Source organism: Pelophylax lessonae, assembly GCF_965119305.1.
Source record: "Pelophylax lessonae genome assembly, chromosome: 6".
Lineage (NCBI taxonomy): Eukaryota > Metazoa > Chordata > Amphibia > Anura > Ranidae > Pelophylax > Pelophylax lessonae.
The window spans coordinates 68,198,570-68,218,440 of NC_138773.1; the positions used below are offsets into that span (position 1 = coordinate 68,198,570).

The 19,871-nt window shown below is 44.7% G+C and overlaps 1 protein-coding gene across 1 annotated transcript in view; it reads right to left on the reverse strand.

The window, feature by feature from the left end:
* Nucleotides 1–19,871, reverse strand: part of ERN2 (endoplasmic reticulum to nucleus signaling 2) — an 82,610-nt gene that overhangs the window by 25,038 nt on the left and 37,701 nt on the right. Inside the window, exons 6-11 of the mRNA XM_082260359.1 lie at nt 15,854–15,976; nt 9,410–9,511; nt 7,581–7,842; nt 5,980–6,058; nt 3,936–4,083; nt 1,452–1,570 (exon numbers count right to left, since the gene is read on the reverse strand). Coding sequence (XP_082116485.1) covers nt 1,452–1,570; nt 3,936–4,083; nt 5,980–6,058; nt 7,581–7,842; nt 9,410–9,511; nt 15,854–15,976 — 833 coding nt within the window. The remainder of the gene's footprint in view (nt 1–1,451; nt 1,571–3,935; nt 4,084–5,979; nt 6,059–7,580; nt 7,843–9,409; nt 9,512–15,853; nt 15,977–19,871) is intronic.

Below are 19,871 nucleotides of genomic sequence, written 5' to 3' on the forward strand. Positions count from 1 at the left end.
AGCCAAATACAGGGCAATCTTAGAAGAAAACCTATTAGAGTCTGCAAAAGACTTGAGACTGGGGCAGAGGTTTACCTTCCAGCAAGACAACGACCCTAAACATACAGCCAGAGCTACAATGGAATGGTTAAGATCAAAGCATAATCATTTGTTAGAATGGCCCAGTCAAAGTCCAGACCTAAATCCAATTGAGAATCTGTGGCAAAACCTGAAAATTGCTGTTGACAGACGCTCTCCATCTAATCTGACAGAGCTTGAGCTATTTTGCAAAGAAGCATGGGCAAAAATGTCACTCTCTAGATCAGTGTTTCTCGACCTTTTTTCAGTCAAGGCACCCTTTAAAATTATGAACAATCTCGAGGCACCCTCCAAAATTATGGACAGTCTTAAAGCGGCCAATTCTAAAATGTAAAAATTATTCTGATAGTTTTACATAATGCAGCAACATCAACACACGTAGGACACCCAACGTTAGAGGTGATTTATTCTTCCAAATCCAATACACTTTTGCAAACTGACTAGTATTCCTTCTCTTCTCCCTTTGTTTTTCTCCATCACTCAGCTAATGAGACCCCAAAGCTGATGGAGAGAGGCAAGGGCGAGTCAAACAAGGATGGTATGGAGGCAACTGACATCCTCCTTATCAACTGATGTCATTGGTCGTTAGGAGGTTGGAAGCTAGAAGGTTGTAATGGTGTACAATGAAAACCAGTGGCTTTGTCTAACTAAAAGGCAGGTTTCATCCACCCACTGGCTTGTATACAATTTTGGGGCAATTTTTAGGCATTTTGCCAAGGCACCCCTGGAGAAACCTTAAGGCACCCTGGTTGAAAAAGTCTGATCTAGATGTTCAAAGCTGGTAGAGACATATCCAAAAAGACTTGCAGCTGTAATTGCAGTGAAAGGCGGTTCCACAAAGTATTGATTCAGGGGGGCTGAATACTAATGCACTCCACACTTTTCCCATATTTATTTGTAAAAAATTTGGAAAACCATTTATCATTTTCCTTCCACTTCACAATTATGTGCCACTTTGTGTTGGTCTATCACATAAAATCCCAAAAAAATACATTTACGTTTTTGGTTGTAACATGACAAAACGGTGGAAAACTTCAAGGGTTATGAATACTTTTTCAAGGCACTGTAAATAAGCTTCAAACATTTTGTCCTATAGACGCTCTACCCAACTGGAAGCTCTACAACATTAGTCTTCCAACGTGCTGTACATTCTTTATCTCTATACAGCCTCTTCTTACAACCTAAGGAGGATGTGAGATGGTGGAGCATTAAACCTAAAAGAGGTCCTAACTCTTACACATTCTTTCCAAACTTAAAATAGTTTTAGCTTTACATATGCTTTTTAGGCAAACATTAAAGCCTCTAGTTCAGCACTTTGAAATACCCACAGGTAAGCCACTAAATACGATTACATTTTTCAGCAAAAATCTTACATCATCAAACAAAGTCCTTGGAACTGGGCCTCGGATGACGGACTCGGTGTCCTTCTGCAGAGTCTCTGGAAAAGCCCGCAGCATTGTGGTATGTACAACATGTGGCACCTCGTGGTGACCTGGGGATAAAAGCATGTCAACCAGAGAGTTGTATAAAGTACTCGAAACCCATACTTGAGTAGAAGTGGAAGTGCTCAATCAAAAAGTACTAAAGAATTCAACATTTTTTGTACTTAAGTATTGCAAGTAGTTTATTTAAAAATTTTGCTACTCAAGTACTGAAAGTAAAAGTACCAGTAGTTTTGAAAAAAAATTGCTACTCAAGTACTGAAAGTAAAAGTACAAGTACTGTGTTATGTAGTTATTAAAGAAAGAAGTCAAAAGTTTGAACATCATATTGTTTTTTATTATTTCAAATGCAGCTTTTATTTATACATACAGTAGCATTTATTTTCGTATGCGCTCATAATACACATGTTTTGAGCTTCATGAAACCTGCCATCTGCTGTTCTGGCAATGGTAATTTTTATAATTTGTAACGAGTAACTATGCAGCACGAAAAAAAAAATATCGGAGTAGAAGTATTGAAATCATTGAAAAAATTTAGTGAAGTAAAAGTGGAAGTAGGAGAAAAAAATTCTACTCTAGGAAAGTACAGATACCGCCTTTCGGTACTTAAGTACAGTAGTGAAGTAGTTCTACTTAGTTACTATACATCTCTGCTGTCAACATTATCCAGCAGATACATATGATGGTATTGGAAGAGAAGCGAGAAATGGGGAAGAAAATGTGAAAGAACCTCATTCAAAGTTACTTAAAATAGATGTATGGGAATGGTTTTCTCTTTAGATTTATACTTACCTAGGTGGATGCAGGATTGGTCCGATGCTGCTTATGTCCCCGATGCCTCTGCACTGAGAACCCAGCGATCGAACACCGCTGATCGCTCGGTTTTGACAGCTTCGTGAGCAGAGAGCTGCTCTCCGCTCTGCCCCCTCCTCACTCACTGGAGCGCTGGGCTGTGGAGGGGCGGAGTGGCCGGCTCAGGCTCTCAGGCTCAGTGTCGGTCCGACTTCCATTGTCCTGATGACGCGGTGCCTGGACTGACTTCTGTGATGTCAACAGAGAGCGGACTTCAGTCCATTCTCTACTGAAAACGGGTCACAGGAGTCACTGTGATCCATACGAGATTTACAGCCAAACCAGCTTTGGCTGTACATCTCCTTTAAAGTACATGTTTAGCCAAAAATGTTTATAGCTTGGTTTTTGCTATTGTGGAGATTTCCCAGAGAGGCAAGTGAGAGAAAAATCTCCCAAAGAGAGCTTAGACAGTTATCCCTGGAACAGTTGCCCCATTGCAAGATTTCCACTTCACCTTTTGTTCTGATGGCAACTCTGAAATGCTGTTTCCCCTCACTTTCTATCATGGTGACAGTGTCACCAATATAACAGAGAAGCAAATCACTCCAACTGGGACACATATAGCAATAAAAATGTAACAAATAATCTAACCTTTCTCTCCACTCTATCCAAAACGAAACAAAAAAAGAAGTTTTGCCTTTACATACTCTTTAGAGGGCCACTATAAAGAAATATATTGTATTCCGATACCTGTGTGGTATTAACACCTGTAATGATTGTATTCAGTATGCGCCAAGTCCCAAATGGGCACGCGCGCTCTTTCATCAGATGTCCACCTGATGAAAGAGCGCGCATGCTCATTTACCTTTTGGCTCTTGTGAGTTGTTATATTCACTTTTAAATGCTCAATAAAATCAATCTACACTTAGAGCGCTTTTCTGTGTTTCCTTTATTCCTCCCAGAGTTTTCCTCACTTCTGAGAAGAGCAGCTCTGTGTAGTTGATATTGCCCACCTTATCGCATGACTCTTTTGATTTTTACATTCCCTATCTTTCACACGGCCGCTCCGCTGTTCTTGTCCGCTGCGGGACTTTTTTTTTTTTTTTTCCCACGGAGCGGATGACATTTGTGTCATCCGCTCCGTATGCCCGCATATCATCCCATCTGTTTGCGGATGATATGCAGACATAATGTAAGTCTATGGGCATTGCGGATGTCAGCGGATGACACCGCTGACATCCGATTTTCCTTCCTTTCCGTTTTTTGAATGGAGGAAAAATAGGGTTCTGTTCCGTTTCAAAAAACGGAACAGAACTGAAAGGAAGAAAATCAGATGTCAGCGGATGGTATTCCTCTGACATCCGCAATGCCATAGACTTACATTATGTCCACAAATCATCCGCAAAAAAATAGGATGATTTGCGGACATACGGAGCGCCCGTGTGAAAGAGCCCTAAAGTGTATGGCATTGGAAGAAAGGGAAGAAGAACTGCTGCAGGTACAATATGCAGAAACCTAGAGATGCACAAATCTGCAATCACCTTTCAAAATGTTTTAATTCATGAAAAGACAAACATTTTAAATTCAACCATATAACAATGTTGTAATAGCCTAGTTCCTTACCTATCAGCAGCCACTGGCTTGCAGACACCACACCACCATGGGGATATTTGACATCTGTGCTGGGTGTCACATCAAATTCAGTAGACTCCTTCAGTGTGACATCCTGGGTAGTGGGACCCTCTATCCGGGCCAAGGTGATTCCACGTGGCTAGAACATGTGACATAAGAGAAACCCAAACTTAGAGAAGTTCACCTTATAAGACTTCTGATTAAAGGAGGGAGGGTTTGGAACTTTAAACGAAGCACATGGCTATAAGGTGATGAAAAATCAATGTATAATATCATGTTTAGTGCAAAAAGAGTTGTGAATCCTCTCACCGGGGACAAAAAACGCCAAAAAATAGCTTGATAGGGTTGATAATGCTTCCTTACTCTTTCCAAAATTAAAAAAAGTTTTTGCTTTACACTTTAAATATATATATTTTAAATACTACTTTAAACATGATATTATACATGCAATCCTTTTGGGACAACAACGTGTTGTACTAATTTTTCTTTGGTTTATATATTTAGGATTATGGCACACCGTGGCTAGCTCTCCTTCTTCTCTAGCTGATATTATACATTGATTTTTCATCACCTTATAGCCATGTGCTTTATTTAAAGTCCCAAACCTCCCTCCTCATTTATCTGTACCAGGGATGGAGGCATTTGAAAACAACAAGAGAAGGGCGCACCGACCTTGTGCATTACCACTTAAAAGTTTATTAAAATCAAAGAAGGGTAGCGTACAATATACTCACAAACGTAGCATATGAACAAGCATATAGGAAATGGGCACCACTCGCTTCCAGGACACTTCTCTACTGCTGGATAGCGTGATGGTGTCCTCAAAACCTGATGTGGCTTACGCGTTTCGAGGGAGGACCCTCTTCCTCAGAGCCAAAATGGCGATTTAGGCTCTGAGGAAGAGGGTCCTCCCTCGAAACGCGTAAGCCACATCAGGTTTTGAGGACGCCATCACGCTATCCAGCAGTAGAGAAGTGTCCTGGAAGCGAGTGGTGCCCATTTCCTATATGCTTGTTCATATGCTACGTTTGTGAGTATATTGTACGCCACCCTTCTTTGATTTTAATAAACTTTTAAGTGGTAATGCACAAGGTCGGTGCGCCCTTCTCTTGTTGTTTTCTTGTAGTGCCTTTTGGATACCCTTGGTCCTGAGGGGGGCAGCAAGACCACTTCATTTGTGTCATAAAACCGCCTAGAAGATTCACCTTCCCGCATACCACTTGAGCGCAGGAGAGATATTGTTGTTTTATGGAGGCATTTGACTCTACCCAGTCATTGCCTCATTTAAAGTCCCACCTATCCCCCCTTCTGAAAGACTTCTGAACATTCAAAAACATAGGCAGACCATTTGATTTTTTCGAGTGACCATTTTGAGCTCTAAAATCAATAATTAGGTAGTATAGGGTGACCAACCACCATAGGGGATATTCTGTAATTAGCATTAGCACATATTTTACTGTAAGCATGGCTAAAGGAAACCCTCATAGAGATATAAGGGAGCTGCCATTGCTGATGATTTCTAAATATGCTACTTGTGTGACTTTATATTATATATTCTATAGTATAACATGCCTGACGAAGGGGTCCTGTGCGGCTCCGAAACATTGCACTATATATATTTTTCTGATGTGATCTTATCTGGAATAAAGCTTTTTGGACTGCTTTTGCAAGATCCTTGGTGTGCTGGCGAATATGTATCTACTTGTGTGGCTGTCATGGCGATCCAAAGGCTTCAAAACGTTTGAGGCACTCATTTGGAACAAGTAAGCAGATCAGGAAATTTCCCATCTGCATGCTTGTTGCAGGTTAGTAACTGGGAAAATACCAGAGCCAAAGAAAACAACTAAACTAGTATTCTTAGAAGGAGGTTAGCAATGGAAAGCTTCCATTTCTCTCTGACCTTCTGAACATAATAGCTGTCTGTTGAAGGGACACCCTGTAAAACATTTCTTGATCCACAGCTCTAATTAGTATATTCTGACATCTGTGGGGGGAATCCACCTTGTTTGTAAGTTCTTTTAGCATATATTCTCACCACAATAGAGACTCCCTTATGGATCAGTGAGGTGGAGGCATAGAATCCGCTGGCATGCTTCCCGACATACAGTGAAGGCCTGGATAGATAGAAACATATGTGATTTGTACATTTCATTAGGAAAAATATAAGGAAAAGTAATTGCAAGGATTTCCCATTACTTCCTGTCTCACAGGCTTATTAGGAAGTAAACCTGTCCAAAAGTGAGAGGAAGCCTCCCTAAGGCTGGCCATACTTTATGCAATTTTCTTGAAGGAAAGAAAATTGCTCAAATCCCTCCCACTACTCTATTATATTCATTGTATCAGAATACAATGATCACTGCTGGCAGCTATAGCGACCAGCAGTGAATAAATGAAAAAACCTAAAAGGCGATTAATAGATCGCCTTCAATACAACCAGCCTGCCCATAGATGGATTGAAATTTGGCCAGTTCCCGCTGAACCAGCCGAATTTCGATCTGCCTCTGATCAGCTTTAGATAGTTGTTACCACTAAATTATTTCCTTAGGAAAACTTCCATTCTATTTCCTGTTCTGGTGACAACTCAATAGATGACAATGATCACTAGTGCAAAAAAGAGTTGTGAATCCTCCCACCGGAGACAAAAAACGCCAAAAAATAGCTTGACAGGGTTGATAATCCTTTCTTATCCAAAATTAAAAAAAAGATTTAGTTTTACACTTTAAATATATATTTTAAATACTTCTTTAATCTCTTTTTAACTGACCTGCATTCCCCTGCACTGCGGCATTCAGACAGGAAAAAGAGGCCGCAGTGCTGGTGTTTGATTATGGGTCACTCAGGCACCAAGTGTTGTAACATGGGTGCAGGAAAAGTCCTTAAATTTGTGTAGGCTCCAAGTCAAAACTTTGAGCTTACACAGGGTTTTTTTCTCTTTATTTCTTGTGGCTGAATGGAGCATCGGGAGAATGAAAGGAAGGGAAGTATGTACAGTTGGGGTGCTGGCAGTTAAGTGAACCTTAGATCCCATTCACACTACTCCGACTTGGGATGCGACTTGTGTGACCTCAAGTCGCCCCAAGGCGCTTGTCATTACAAATTCAATGTAAATGAATGAGAGCCATCTTAATATGCACTAATGAAGTCGCTCCGACTTCAGAAAAGGTTCCTGTACTACTTCAATCCGACTTGTGCACATAGACTTCAATGGGAGTCGCCTCTAAGTCGGATCCTCATCTATTTTCAAGCGACTGTGATCAGACTTTCCAGGAAGAAGAAAAAGATTACCCAGGCATTCCCCACAGACAAAGTCGCCTATCATTTAAGTCTCTTCAAAGTCGCGCTAAAAAGTCGCTCCTTCATGGGGCGACTTTCTGGTCGCGGTAGTGTGAACCGGCTCTTTTTTCTGCATAGGCTATGCACTAGTTCACTTTATTTTTTAGTTTTGATTTAGGTGTGTGAAAGGGGTTACCAAATGTTACCTAAAAAATCTTGGGCTTCCATCTAGCCACAGAAGAGAGACATTTAGTATCATTGCTACTCTAAAGGAGAGACTCTCCTACAACAGCACTGTGATAAATGCCAGCAAGTCATTCTACTGAATTAGTAGCTGTGCCGCAGGGTAACATGTCTACTCACAGTAGATGTGTCTTGGTGCTGCTCAGCTCCTGCACAGCCTGGTAATTCCATTTGATCAGTCGGATGTCCTGAGAGTTGAACGTTAAGTAGCGTAAAGTCTCTGTGGCCACGTTAAGATGAGGGATCCGTCTCAGACTGTCCTGGTGCCACAAAAAGAGCCCAACCACAGGCGAGCCATAATTCTGCATCCACAACACCTTCCCGCTACTCTGGTCCGCTGTGACCAATAACCCATCACCAGTGGAGGAGAAGTGAGCCATCTCTGTATGGGAAACAGCCAAATATCAAGATCAGTCAAGGTAACATACTGTAAGGACGGCCATAGATGATTCAAATCTCGGCCGGTTCAGCAGGAACCGGCTTCTATTCTAACTATGCATGGGTAGGCTGAATGTACCAAGTTGATTGATTGATCAACTTAGGTACATACAGCCTGCCGGATTTTGCTTGCAATTATCATTAGCGGCTGCTATAGCCACTAGCAATAGTCACTGTCTTCTGTTTTGGGAGGAGGGATTCCCCTGTCAACATTGACTGTGTTGATGGGGAATCGTACGAATTTCTGTCCTGCAACCCGTGGTTGCAGGAAAGAATTTTGCACTGCCTATGACCAGCCTAAGTACAAAGACTGTGCAAGTACCAGGATCAGGGGTATCACCGGGATAAGGCAGCACATGCAGTACACTTTGAAGACAGGTTGCAGAGGAAGCAGCAATATATTACTCAGAAAAACATATATTTATTATTAAAAATGACTGCAATGTCTGTATGTGACGGCTCAGCTGGACTCTGAAGGTTGCCACATATAAGGGAATTTGGTAGCTCAGCAAAGAATCATCAGATTTTTTTCTCCACCCAACTAAAGATAGATGTTCATCAGGGACCAGCTAAGATTGGATTTGTCTATGGGCAGGCTGGTTGTACGTAGGTTGATCCATCAATCCACTTCAGTACAACCAGCCTGTTGAATCTTTTGCATGCAATCAATGCCAGTGGCTATAGCGACCAACAGTGATCATTGTGTTCTGCCAACATCACTTCCGCCCCACGGCCTTAAAGGGCTGATTTATTTTTAATTTTTTTGCTTTTTAACCCAGATCTCTCAATAAAGAGGACCAGTCATTTCCTATTTCTATTACAAGGGATTTTTACATTCCTTGTAATATGAATAAAAGTGATTAAAAAAAATTAAAAGGGACAGTGTAAAAATAAGAAAAAAAAAAATGTAAAGTGCCCCGTCCCTCCATGCTCGCGCGCAGACGCGAAAGCATACGTACGTCGCACACACATGTGCAAACGGTGTTCAAACCACACATGTGAGGTATTGCCTTGATCGTAAGAGTGAGAGCAATAATTCTAGCACTGAACCTCTAAGTGTGAACAAGTAACCTGTAAAAAATAGTAAAGCCATGTCTATGGAGATTTTTAAGTAACGTAGGTTGTTGCCATTCCATGAGCGTGCACAATTTTAAAGCGTAACATGTTAGGTATCTATTCACTCATAACAGCGTAAAATCATTTGTTACATTATACAAAAAAAATTGAGCTAACTTTACTATTTTGTTTATTTTTAATTAAAAAAAGTGTATTTTTGCGTTTGAAAGATCGCTGCACAAATACAATGTGAAATAAAATATTGCAAAAATGGCCATTTATTTCTCTAGGGTCTCTGCAAAAAAAATAATGTTTAAGGGTTCTAAGTAATTTTCTAGCAAAAAATACTAATTTAAACTTTTAAACAAAAAGTTTCAGAAAAGGCCTGGTCCTAAAGTGGATTAAAAAAAAGGAAATATATAGAAACTCCATGCAGCTTTTTGGCTGGGACTTACTGTATTCATAGCTCTCATCACAGAGAGGGGCGGAATAGTCATGGAAGGTGGCGTTCCAGCGCAGTTCCCGGGACTTTGTGTCATACATAGTGATCATGTATTCTGTATAATAAAACAGATTTTTACTGATAGTCTGGCACAAACAAATAATATAGAACTTATGTATGAATTGCTGATGGGAGATGAGATTGATGAATCCTACATTTACCCCATATGCATGACTCAGACACATCCACAGATATCTACTGAATAGTTTAAAAGATACGGTCACAGAAGGCAGATTATAATAAGGGTAAAAAAGGGCAGATGCCTGGGGCCCAGACTGCAGGGGGGCCCATGGAAATGCCAAAAAGTACTATTCTAGCCCCTTTCACACTTATGCGACCTAAACGTCACGCGATTTTATCACAAATTTTTTTGCCACGATTTTGACTGGACTTGAAGCAATGCCTATGTCTGTGGACCTCAAAACGCATTAAAATTGGTCCAAAGTAATGCAGGGACTACTTTCAAGTCATTGCTACTTGAAGTCGCACAGATATAAACGGTACTCATTGGAAATCATGAAGTACGACTTGTCATGTGACTTAGCAGTCCCAAGTCGCAGGACAAGTCGCACAAGTGTGAAAGGGGCCTAAGTAGCAGTAGTAAGTCACATTCAGCTGGATTTGTTCTGTAATGTTGAAGATGTATCATTGATTCTCCAAGCCCTTCCAGTGAGTGTCAGGAAGATCTACACATTCCTTGGTGAACATACATGTTGGGGTAAGCTCCTGACACTGATCAGAACTGAAAAAAGGGCTTTTGGAGAACATATGAAATGTCTTCAACATTACAGAACAAGTCCAGTTGAATGTGACCAGGTGCGACTATAGTGGATATCCTGTATACATGGATAAATGAACACCTTAAAGTGGAGTTCCGGCCTCGGGGGTCAAATTTAGATAAAAATACCCCCGGGACAGTCAGGGCTAGTACATTCCACAATGGATACCCTCTGAACTGTCCTGGGTCGCACTTACCTGTAAGAAGAAATACTCACCTTGAAAAGTTCTTCTCCAGCGCTGCCATCTCAGGTTTGGGAAGCTGAAGCCAGCGCATCATCTTCTGCGTCCTCTTTGGTGATGTCTGAGTCCCACAATGCACTGCATCGGCCCCGCTCGCCACTTCCAGTGCAAGCACGGCATCCCTGCACAGCTTCTAGGCATGCCCAGAAGCGGTTTAGCAGGGAATGCCACGCCTGCACCGGATAATATCAAGGTAAGTGATCAAAAAAAAAAAAATTGGGAGCATTCATTTCTTTTTCAGGTGGCCCTTAGCAAGCGGATGGCCCAATTTTTCGATTTTGAGGCTGGAACTCCGCTTTAACAATTAGGCCTCATGCATACTGGGCGTTTTTACAGCCGCTGGTTTTGGCGTCAGATGTTTTTTTCTGCAGCCATTACATGCCCCAGCATGGTATCCTATGTATCCATGCACACATAGGCTGTTATCAGCAGTTTTTGGCAGGGGCGTTTTCTGGCTGGAAAAAAACCCCAGAACTAGTGGGATTTAAGAGGAGTTTTTCAGCTGTAAAAATGCTCTAACTCTGATAAAAGCTGCAAAACGCTAAAAAACTATTAAAGATGCGGCTATTCTGCGTTTATCAGCATTTTTGAGCCAAAAGCTTATATGGGAGTATAGATTTGCTAAAAAAAAAAAGCTAAAAATGCCAAAAAACACCAAAAAAACACTACTGCAAAAACGCTGAAAAACTCTCTACAGCTCTCTACAGCTAACACTACTGGCTTTTCTTTTTATAACATCCGGTGTGCAATAGGTCAATTTCAGCTTTGCACACCTCCCACATTTTTTCACAAGGTGATCAGCAGTGGCAGCCTCTGTTCTTTAAAGCGGAGTTCCCCCTCCCCCTCCAAAGATTAAAAGTCAGCAGCTACACATACTGTACAAATACTGTAGCTGCTGACTTTTAATATTAGGACACTTACCTGTCCCGTAGTCCAGCAATGTAGGCACTGCAGACGATGTTTCCATCGGCTGTCAGGTGCTGCCGCCGCCATTGCCGGTAAGGGAACCCAGCAGTGAAGCCTTTCAGCTTCACGGGCGGGTCCCTACTGCGCATGCACAAAGCGCACTGCGCATTCCTACTGGCTCGGCGGTGGAGGAGGGGGCAGAGCTTCCAAGGGACTATGTCGCGGTGCCGGAAGTGGGGAAGGGTACCTGTCAAAAACCGGTACCCGTTCCTCCCTCCCCCCTGAAAGGTGCCAAATGTGGCAACGGAAGGGGGGAGAAAACAAGTGAACGAAAGTTCCACTTTTGGGGGGAACTCCGCTTTAATAAAGCTTTCAAATAATTAAACAGTCACAGTAATATGAAACAAATGACAAGGCATGTTGGACGGAGCTGGTGCTCGGCTACACCTCTCCTCTGGTACTTGATACATTTAACAAACAGCCAGCACATTTAATATGTCCACTCCACTGATCTTTAATAAAATGACACTAAAGTAAAATTTTAAAAAAAAACCTGTCATATATACCTGTTCTGTGCAATGGTTTTCCACAGAGCAGACCCAAATCTCCTCTTCTTATGTCCCCCGCTGGCGCTCTCAGCTCCTGCTCTTCTCGGTTGAACCCCAAAGGAACTGTGACCTTGCACCCAAGTCGCGCTGTTTGAGTCCATAGACACAGATAGCGTGACACAGCCCCACCCCCTTCTCCCATGTCACAGAATTAGACTGACAGCTGTGGGAGCCAATGGCTCCTGATGCCTCAGCAAAGCCTGTGAGGCCAAGAAGAGAGAGGAGAGAGCGGCAACACACAGGCACAGCGCTGGATCGAGTGGGGGCTCCGTATAAGGGTTGTGAGGGGGCGATAATGTTACCTAAACATTTTTTACCTTAATGCAGGGAATGCATTAAAGTGGTTCTAAAGGCAGAGGGTATGCATTAAGGCAGTGGTCTCCAAACTGCGGCCCGGGGGCCAGATGTGGCCCTCTGTGTATCTTTATCGGGCCCTTGGGGGCATTATTCTTCCCTCTGATAAAGGACACTATTTCCCCCACTGACACTAATAATGGGGCATAATTTCTGCCACTGATGCCAACCATGGATCATTATTCCTCCCAATGACACCAGTGATGGGTCACTATTCCTCCCACTGACAATACCATTGGGACACTATTCCTCCCACTGACACCAATGATGGGGCACTATTCCTCCCCCTAATACCAAAGATGGGGCATTGTTTACTTCTACTGACGCCAAAACATTTTCTACTCCCACTGGCCACAGTCCGGCCCCCATAAAGTTTAAAGGACAATAAACCGGCCCTTTGTTTAGAAAGTTTGGAGACCCCTGCATTAAGGTAAAAAACCTTCTGGGTGCAGCCCCAACTAATACTTACCTGAGCCTCATTTCAATCCAACGATGTGCAAGAGAGCCGCAGCTCTCCCGGGTCTCCATCTTCTCATTGACTCACACAGCAGTAGGAGCCATTGGCTTCTGCTGCTGTCAATCACAGCGAGTGGTCAATGGATAGAGAGTGGGGGGCAGGGCTGAGCAATGCTCTGTGTGTGAATGGACAATTGTCCATTAACAGGAGCGCAGCTCGGGAGGCACTCAGAGGAGGCTTGCTATTGCGGGCACTCAGCAGGGGGAGGAGCCAGGAGCGCCGGCAGGGGACCCAAAAAGAAGAGGATCTGGGCTGCTTTGTGCAAAACCATTGCACAGAGCATGCAAGTATAATATGTTTGGTTTTGTTTTTTTTGTTTTTTTATGAAAACCTTTAGAATCACTTCAAGGTAAAAAATGTTTAGGCTTTAGAACCACTTTATTCACACAGTAAAATAGTGTTTAACCAGTCCTGACCTTAGTCATAACCCTATGTGCTGTGGCTAAGGCCAGGATTGGCCAAAATGCGTAAGCAGGTGACCATTTTTTTGACTCGCTGTGCGATTTATAAAAAAATGGTGAAAAGCACATGTATGGTCCTTTGGTGCGCTTGTTAATACTGGCCTAACATGCCTTCTGAAACGGTTTCAAGCAGAAAACCACAATACAGATTTTTCTGGTATCTGCCTATTTGGGTCCATTTTAGGTACAAATAAATGCAAAACTTTTTTTAAAGTATTATATAGGGTGCAGAGGGATTAATACACTTGTCAGTTTTTATTGTGGTCTGTGTCCCCGCTAAGGAGATTCACCCTATTTGTTCTGTTTACCATTACTATTAAAAGTGAAAGAAAATTCTAAAGTTTGGGTGGTCCCCAGAAAGATAATAAAGGGGAAATCTTCCAATGGGGACACTAGTTCTGGTGACCTGGGGGGTCCCCAGAAAGATAATAAAGGGGAAATCTTCCAATGGGGACACTAGTTCTTGTGACTTGGGGGTCCCCAAGGAATTCCCTTAACCACTTAAGCCCCGGAAGATTTTACCCCCTTCCTGACCAGGGGGTATTTTGCGATTCGGCACTGCGTGACTTTAACGGACAATTGCGCGGTCGTGCGACGCTGTACCTAAACAAATTTGGCGTCCTTTTTTCCCACAAACAGAGCTTTCATTTGGCGGTATTTGATCACCTGTGCGATTTTTTGATCACGCGCTATAAACAAAAAAAGAGCGTAAATTTTGCAAAAATAGCAATATTTTTCCCTTTTTTTATATGAAATTCCCCCCAAAAAAAAATGTAAAAATCTAAATTTTTTAACATTTTCGGCCAATTTGTTTTATGCTACCTATGTTTGGTAAAAAAAATTGCAAAAATCGTATTTTGATTGGTTTGCGCAAAAGTTATTGCGTTTACTAACTAAGGGAAAGATTTTTGTCATTTTTGTTGTTTTTTTTTTACGTGTAATGGCGGCGATCTGCGATTTTTTTTGCGGTACTGCGACATTGCGGCGGACAGATTGGACCCTTGACTGACATTTTTGACACTTTTGGGGTTACCAGTGACATTTCTACAGTAATCAGTGCTATATATATGCACTGTTACTGTAAAAATACACTGGTAGTGAAGGGGTTAACTTTATTTGAGAGGGAGGGGCTGTGTGTGTCCCTAGGGGCGTGATTCTAACTGTGATTGGCTGTGGCTTCAGCTGTATGCAGAGTGATCAACGGATCTACATAGTAGATCCATATGATCATCTCTCATACAGAGGGGAGAATGACAGGCAGCTTGTTTACACAAGCTGCCTGACTTTCTCCCTCTCCCCCGCCGATCGCAGAGTGGCCGGCGGACATCGGGTCCGCCGGTCACACGCGCGGGGGGGTCCGTGACCACGCGGGAGCGCGCCTCCGGCGGCGCGCGCTCACTCCCTAGACCCTCACAAGCTAGTGACGTAGCCCTACGTCACTTTGCCTGTGAGGGGCTGATAGTCGTGCGGCGGTCGGCAAGTGGTTAAAGTGGTTGTAAAGGCACAAGGTTCTTTAACTTCATGCATTCTATGCATGAAGGTAAAAAACCTTCTGTGTGCAGCAGTAGTTACCTGAGTCCCCTCTTGATCCAGTGATGTCCACGAGAGCCTTGCTTATCCGGGGACTTGCACTCCTGATTGACGGGAGTCATTGGCCAATCAGGAGACGGAGGGGGCAGGGCCGAGCCACGGCTCCGTATGTGAATGGACACACAGAGCTGCGGGTCGGGAGTGTGTCTGCTTGTTGTTTTGTTGAGTTGTTGAGGGGGTACTCAGCAGAAGGGAGGAGCCAGGTGCACCGTTGTGGGACCCTAGGAGGAGGAGGATTCTGGCTGCTTTGTGCAAAACCATTGCACAGAGCAGGAAAGTATAACATGTTTGTTATTTAAAAAAAAAAAAGGCTTTAATATCGCTTTAATTTGCAGGGATTTCCTTTCACTTCCTGCTTGGCTATTGGACAGGAAGTGAGAAGAAATCTCCCCCAAAAGGACACAGATGGCAAAAAAAAAAAAAATCTGAATTGTCGCTATTTTTTTGTTTATAGCGCAAAAAATAAAAATTGCACAGGTGATCAAATACCACCAAAAGAAAGCTCTATTTGTGGTTAAAAAAGGACATCAATTTTATTTGGGTACAGCGCTGCATGACCGCGCAATTGTCCGTTAAAGTAACGCAGTGCCGAATCGCAAATATGGCCTGGTCATTAAGGGGGAAAATCTTCCGGTCCAGAAGTGGTTAAGTGATCATACACAAATGTATGCACACTCCATGCACCTGCAATCAAGGACATGGCTGTGTGTGCTGACTGTAAAACATGATATAATTGAACTGGCAGGGGGGTGCATATACTAAAATCAGCCCAGGGCACAAGGTACAACGATCCCACTGCTGAATACACTGAGATGCTTATGCATTCCTCATATGACAAGGATATTGTCCTCATCAGGATTTGCGCATTTGATAACAGTTACAAAAGTTGGCTGTGATAAAGTGGATTCATAGGCAGCTATAGGCAAACCCGGTCAACTTACGTGTGCGTCCAATATACAGCAGAGGGGAGGATGGGCACAATCCGTCTGATGACTCTGTGGACAGAGTTGTCTGCTTCTCTCCAGATTTCGGATCGACCACAAACCAGGAATCCTGCTTCTTACCTGCACCAAAGAACAACAATGGACCTCAAAAGTAAGAAGCGTCTTTGTTCATATAGAGAGTAATCAGAAATGAGACATAATGGGGGCTGATTTACTAAAACCAGGAGAGTGCAAAATCTGGTGCAGCTCTGCATAGAAACCAATCACCTTCCAGGTTTTATAGTCAAAGCCTCAAGTGATACTAGTGCGACTTGTCCCGCGATTTTGGACCGCAAAATCGCATGACAAGTCGTTTTCTATTATTTTCAATGAGCCCCATTCATATCAGTGCGTTTTGAAGTCGCACCGACTTCAAAGTAGTTCCTGCACTACTTTGCCACGATTTGATTGCGTTTTGAGCCATAGCCATTGCTTTCAAAATTGCGTCAAAATGGCGGCAAAGTCGCGTCAAAATCGCGCCGCAAAATCGCATCGCATAAGTGTGAAAGGAGCCTAAAGTCTTTTTTTTTTGTTGTGGTTTAAAAATAACTAACATGTTATACTTACCTGCTCTGTGCAGTAGGCTTTACACAAAGCAGCCCTGATTCTCCTCCTCGCTGGTGCTCCTGGCCCCTCCCTCCTGCCGAGTCCCCCCACAGCAAGCAGCTTGCTATAGGTGCACCTGAACCTGTGCCTGGGGGACTATTGGAGTTGTATTGCTTTGGATTCGGGTCCATGTTTCCCCAAAAACACATTGACTCTGGGAACCTAGCACATTGATACAGGTTTTGGGGCCTCTGTGGGGACTAAGAACAGATGGTAATATAATCAGTTTAAAACAACCTGATGTTGGCCGCTGATAGGGGGGGACCACCAGCCCTCTTGTAGGGGGCCCGAGCACACAGGGGGGCCCACACAGAGAGGGGGAATAGTGATGGACAACAAATACAGAAATCTTCCTCCAGCACCTGAATCTGATCTGTCCCTCTCCCTGCTATCAGCTTTTATCTGTTGAGAAAGAGACAGTCGTCCCTCACTAATCCCCCTCCCTTGTGTGCCCAAGGCACTTATCTCTGCTCAGGAGTTTATATGTAAATTGTAACTTTGTTTCTTTCTCTCTGTCTCTCTGATCACTGAGCTCCAACTGCCCAGCCTGTATATTTTTCTCATCTCATCTTTTTTATTTAACATAGTTTTTTTTTTTTAGATTTAGCAGGAATTATGCAAGTTATGTTATTTTTGTGTCTGCTAATAGTGATTTTGTTGTAATTGTAGCTAAATATATCTTTAGTATTTTCTTGGGGGGGCCCTGCCAGGTAGTCTGTACGCAGTGTTGCCAACCGTCCGTTTTTTCACGGACAGTCCGTAAATTCGGGGCACTTTTCTCCTGCCCGTAAATGCCCGTAGCAGGAGAAAAGTGCCCGTTAAAACAATGGCTTCGGCGAGACAATCTGACTGCGCATGCGCGGCGTGCGCCTCGGTCCCATCGCCGGACACTCTAACAGTCAGTGAGTCTCGTCATCATCTCCTCCTCCCCCGCCTGACTGCCTCTGCCTGTGCCCTGCCCATGGTCCGCCCAGAATGTTCCCGCCACTGCCGCCGCGGCCGCTACCTCCCCCAGCCTGAGCCTATCGGATCCACGGTGAGAGTAGCTGTGGCTAGAGAAGAGGAGCACACAGTCAGGACTCAGGAGCCGAGGACACTCATGGAACTTGTGAGAAGGGGGCAGACCCGGCAGAGCCAGAGAAGGACAGTGCCTGTGGGGACTAAAGGGGACAGGGAGGAATGAGAGTGCCTGTGGGGACTAAAGGGGACAGGGAATGACAGTGCCTATGGGGACTAAAGGGGACAGGGAATGACAGTGCCTGTGGGGACTAAAGGGGACAGGGAATGACAGTGCCTATGGGGACTAAAGGGGACAGGGAATGACAGTGCCTCTGGGGACTAAAGGGGACAGGGAATGACAGTGCCTATGGGGACTAAAGGGGACAGGGAAATTGGGAATGACAGTGCCTGTGGGGACTAAAGGGGACAGGGAAATTGGGAATGACAGTGCCTGTGGGGACTAAAGGGGACAGGGAATGACAGTGCCTGTGGGGACTAAAGGGGACAGGGAATGACAGTGCCTGTGGGGACTAAAGGGGACAGGGAAATTGGGAATGACAGTGCCTGTGGGGACTAAAGGGGACAGGGAATTACAGTGCCTGTGAGGACTAAAGGGGACAGGGAATGACAGTGCCTGTGGGGGCTGATTCTGAAGGGGACACAGAAGGACAGTACTATGGGGTCTGAAGGGGGCACAGAAGGACAGTACTATGGGGTCTGAAGGGGACACAGAAGGACAGTACTATGGGGGCTGAAGGGGACACAGAAGGACAGTACTATTTGGTCTGAAGGGGGCACAGAAGGACAGTACTATGGGGGCTGAAGGGGGCACAGAAGGACAGTACTATGGGAGCTGAAGGGGTCACAGAAGGGCAGTACTATGGGGGCTGAAGGGGACACAGGACAGTACTATGGGGGCTGAAGGGGTCACAGAAGGGCAGTACTATGGGGGCTGAAGGGGACACAGAAGGACAGTACTATGGGGGCTGAAGGGGACACAGAAGGACAGTACTATGGGGTCTGAAGGGGGCACAGAAGGACAGTACTATGGGGGCTGAAGGGGTCACAGAAGGACAGTACTATGGGGGCTGAAGGGGACACAGAAGGACAGTACTATTTGGTCTGAAGGGGGCACAGAAGGACAGTACTATGGGGGCTGAAGGGGGCACAGAAGGACAGTACTATGGGGGCTGAAGGGGTCACAGAAGGGCAGTACTATGGGGGCTGAAGGGGACACAGGACAGTACTATGGGGGCTGAAGGGGTCACAGAAGGGCAGTACTATGGGGGCTGAAGGGGACACAGAAGGACAGTACTATGGGGGCTGAAGGGGACACAGAAGGACAGTACTATGGGGGCTGAAGGGGACACAGAAGGACAGTACTATGGGGGCTGAAGGGGGCACAGAAGGACAGTACTATGGGGTCTGAAGGGGACACAGAAGGACAGTACTATTTGGTCTGAAGGGGGCACAGAAGGACAGTACTATGGGGGCTGAAGGGGGCACAGAAGGACAATACTATGGGGGCTGAAGGGGGCACAGAAGGACAGTACTATGGGGGCTGAAGGGGGCACAGAAGGACAGTACTATGGGGACTGAAGGGGGCACAGAAGGACAGTACTATGGGGGCTGAAGGGGACACAGAAGGACAGTACTATGGGGGCTGAAGGGGACACAGAAGGACAGTACTATGGGGGCTGAAGGGGGCACAGAAGGACAGTACTATGGGGGCTGAAGGGGGCACAGAAGGACAGTACTATGGGGGCTGAAGGGGACACAGAAGGACAGTACTATGGGGGCTGAAGGGGGCACAGAAGGACAGTACTATGGGGTCTGAAGGGGACACAGAAGGACAGTACTATTTGGTCTGAAGGGGGCACAGAAGGACAGTACTATGGGGGCTGAAGGGGGCACAGAAGGACAGTACTATTTGGTCTGAAGGGGGCACAGAAGGACAGTACTATGGGGGCTGAAGGGGACACAGGACAGTACTATGGGGGCTGAAGGGGACACAGAAGGACAGTACTATGGGGGCTGAAGGGGGCACAGAAGGACAGTGCTGTAGAGGGTATATGAAGGTGGGCAGAGGAGGACTCTGCTGTGGGAGGGTGATGTAAAAGGTGGCAGAGGTGGACACTGATGTGGAGGGTGAAGTGGAGCAGATTAGGACACTACTGTTGGGGGGGGAATGGGGGGTGTCTGCAGCCTCTAAATACCTCCTGTACCATGTCCGCGCAGCCTCTGACCATCTCCTGTAGAACGTTCGCAGTCTCTGACCTCCTCCGGTATCATGTTCGCAGCCTCTAACCACCTCCTGTATGATGTCCACAGCATCTGACCACCTCCCGTATCATTTCCGCAGCCTCTGACC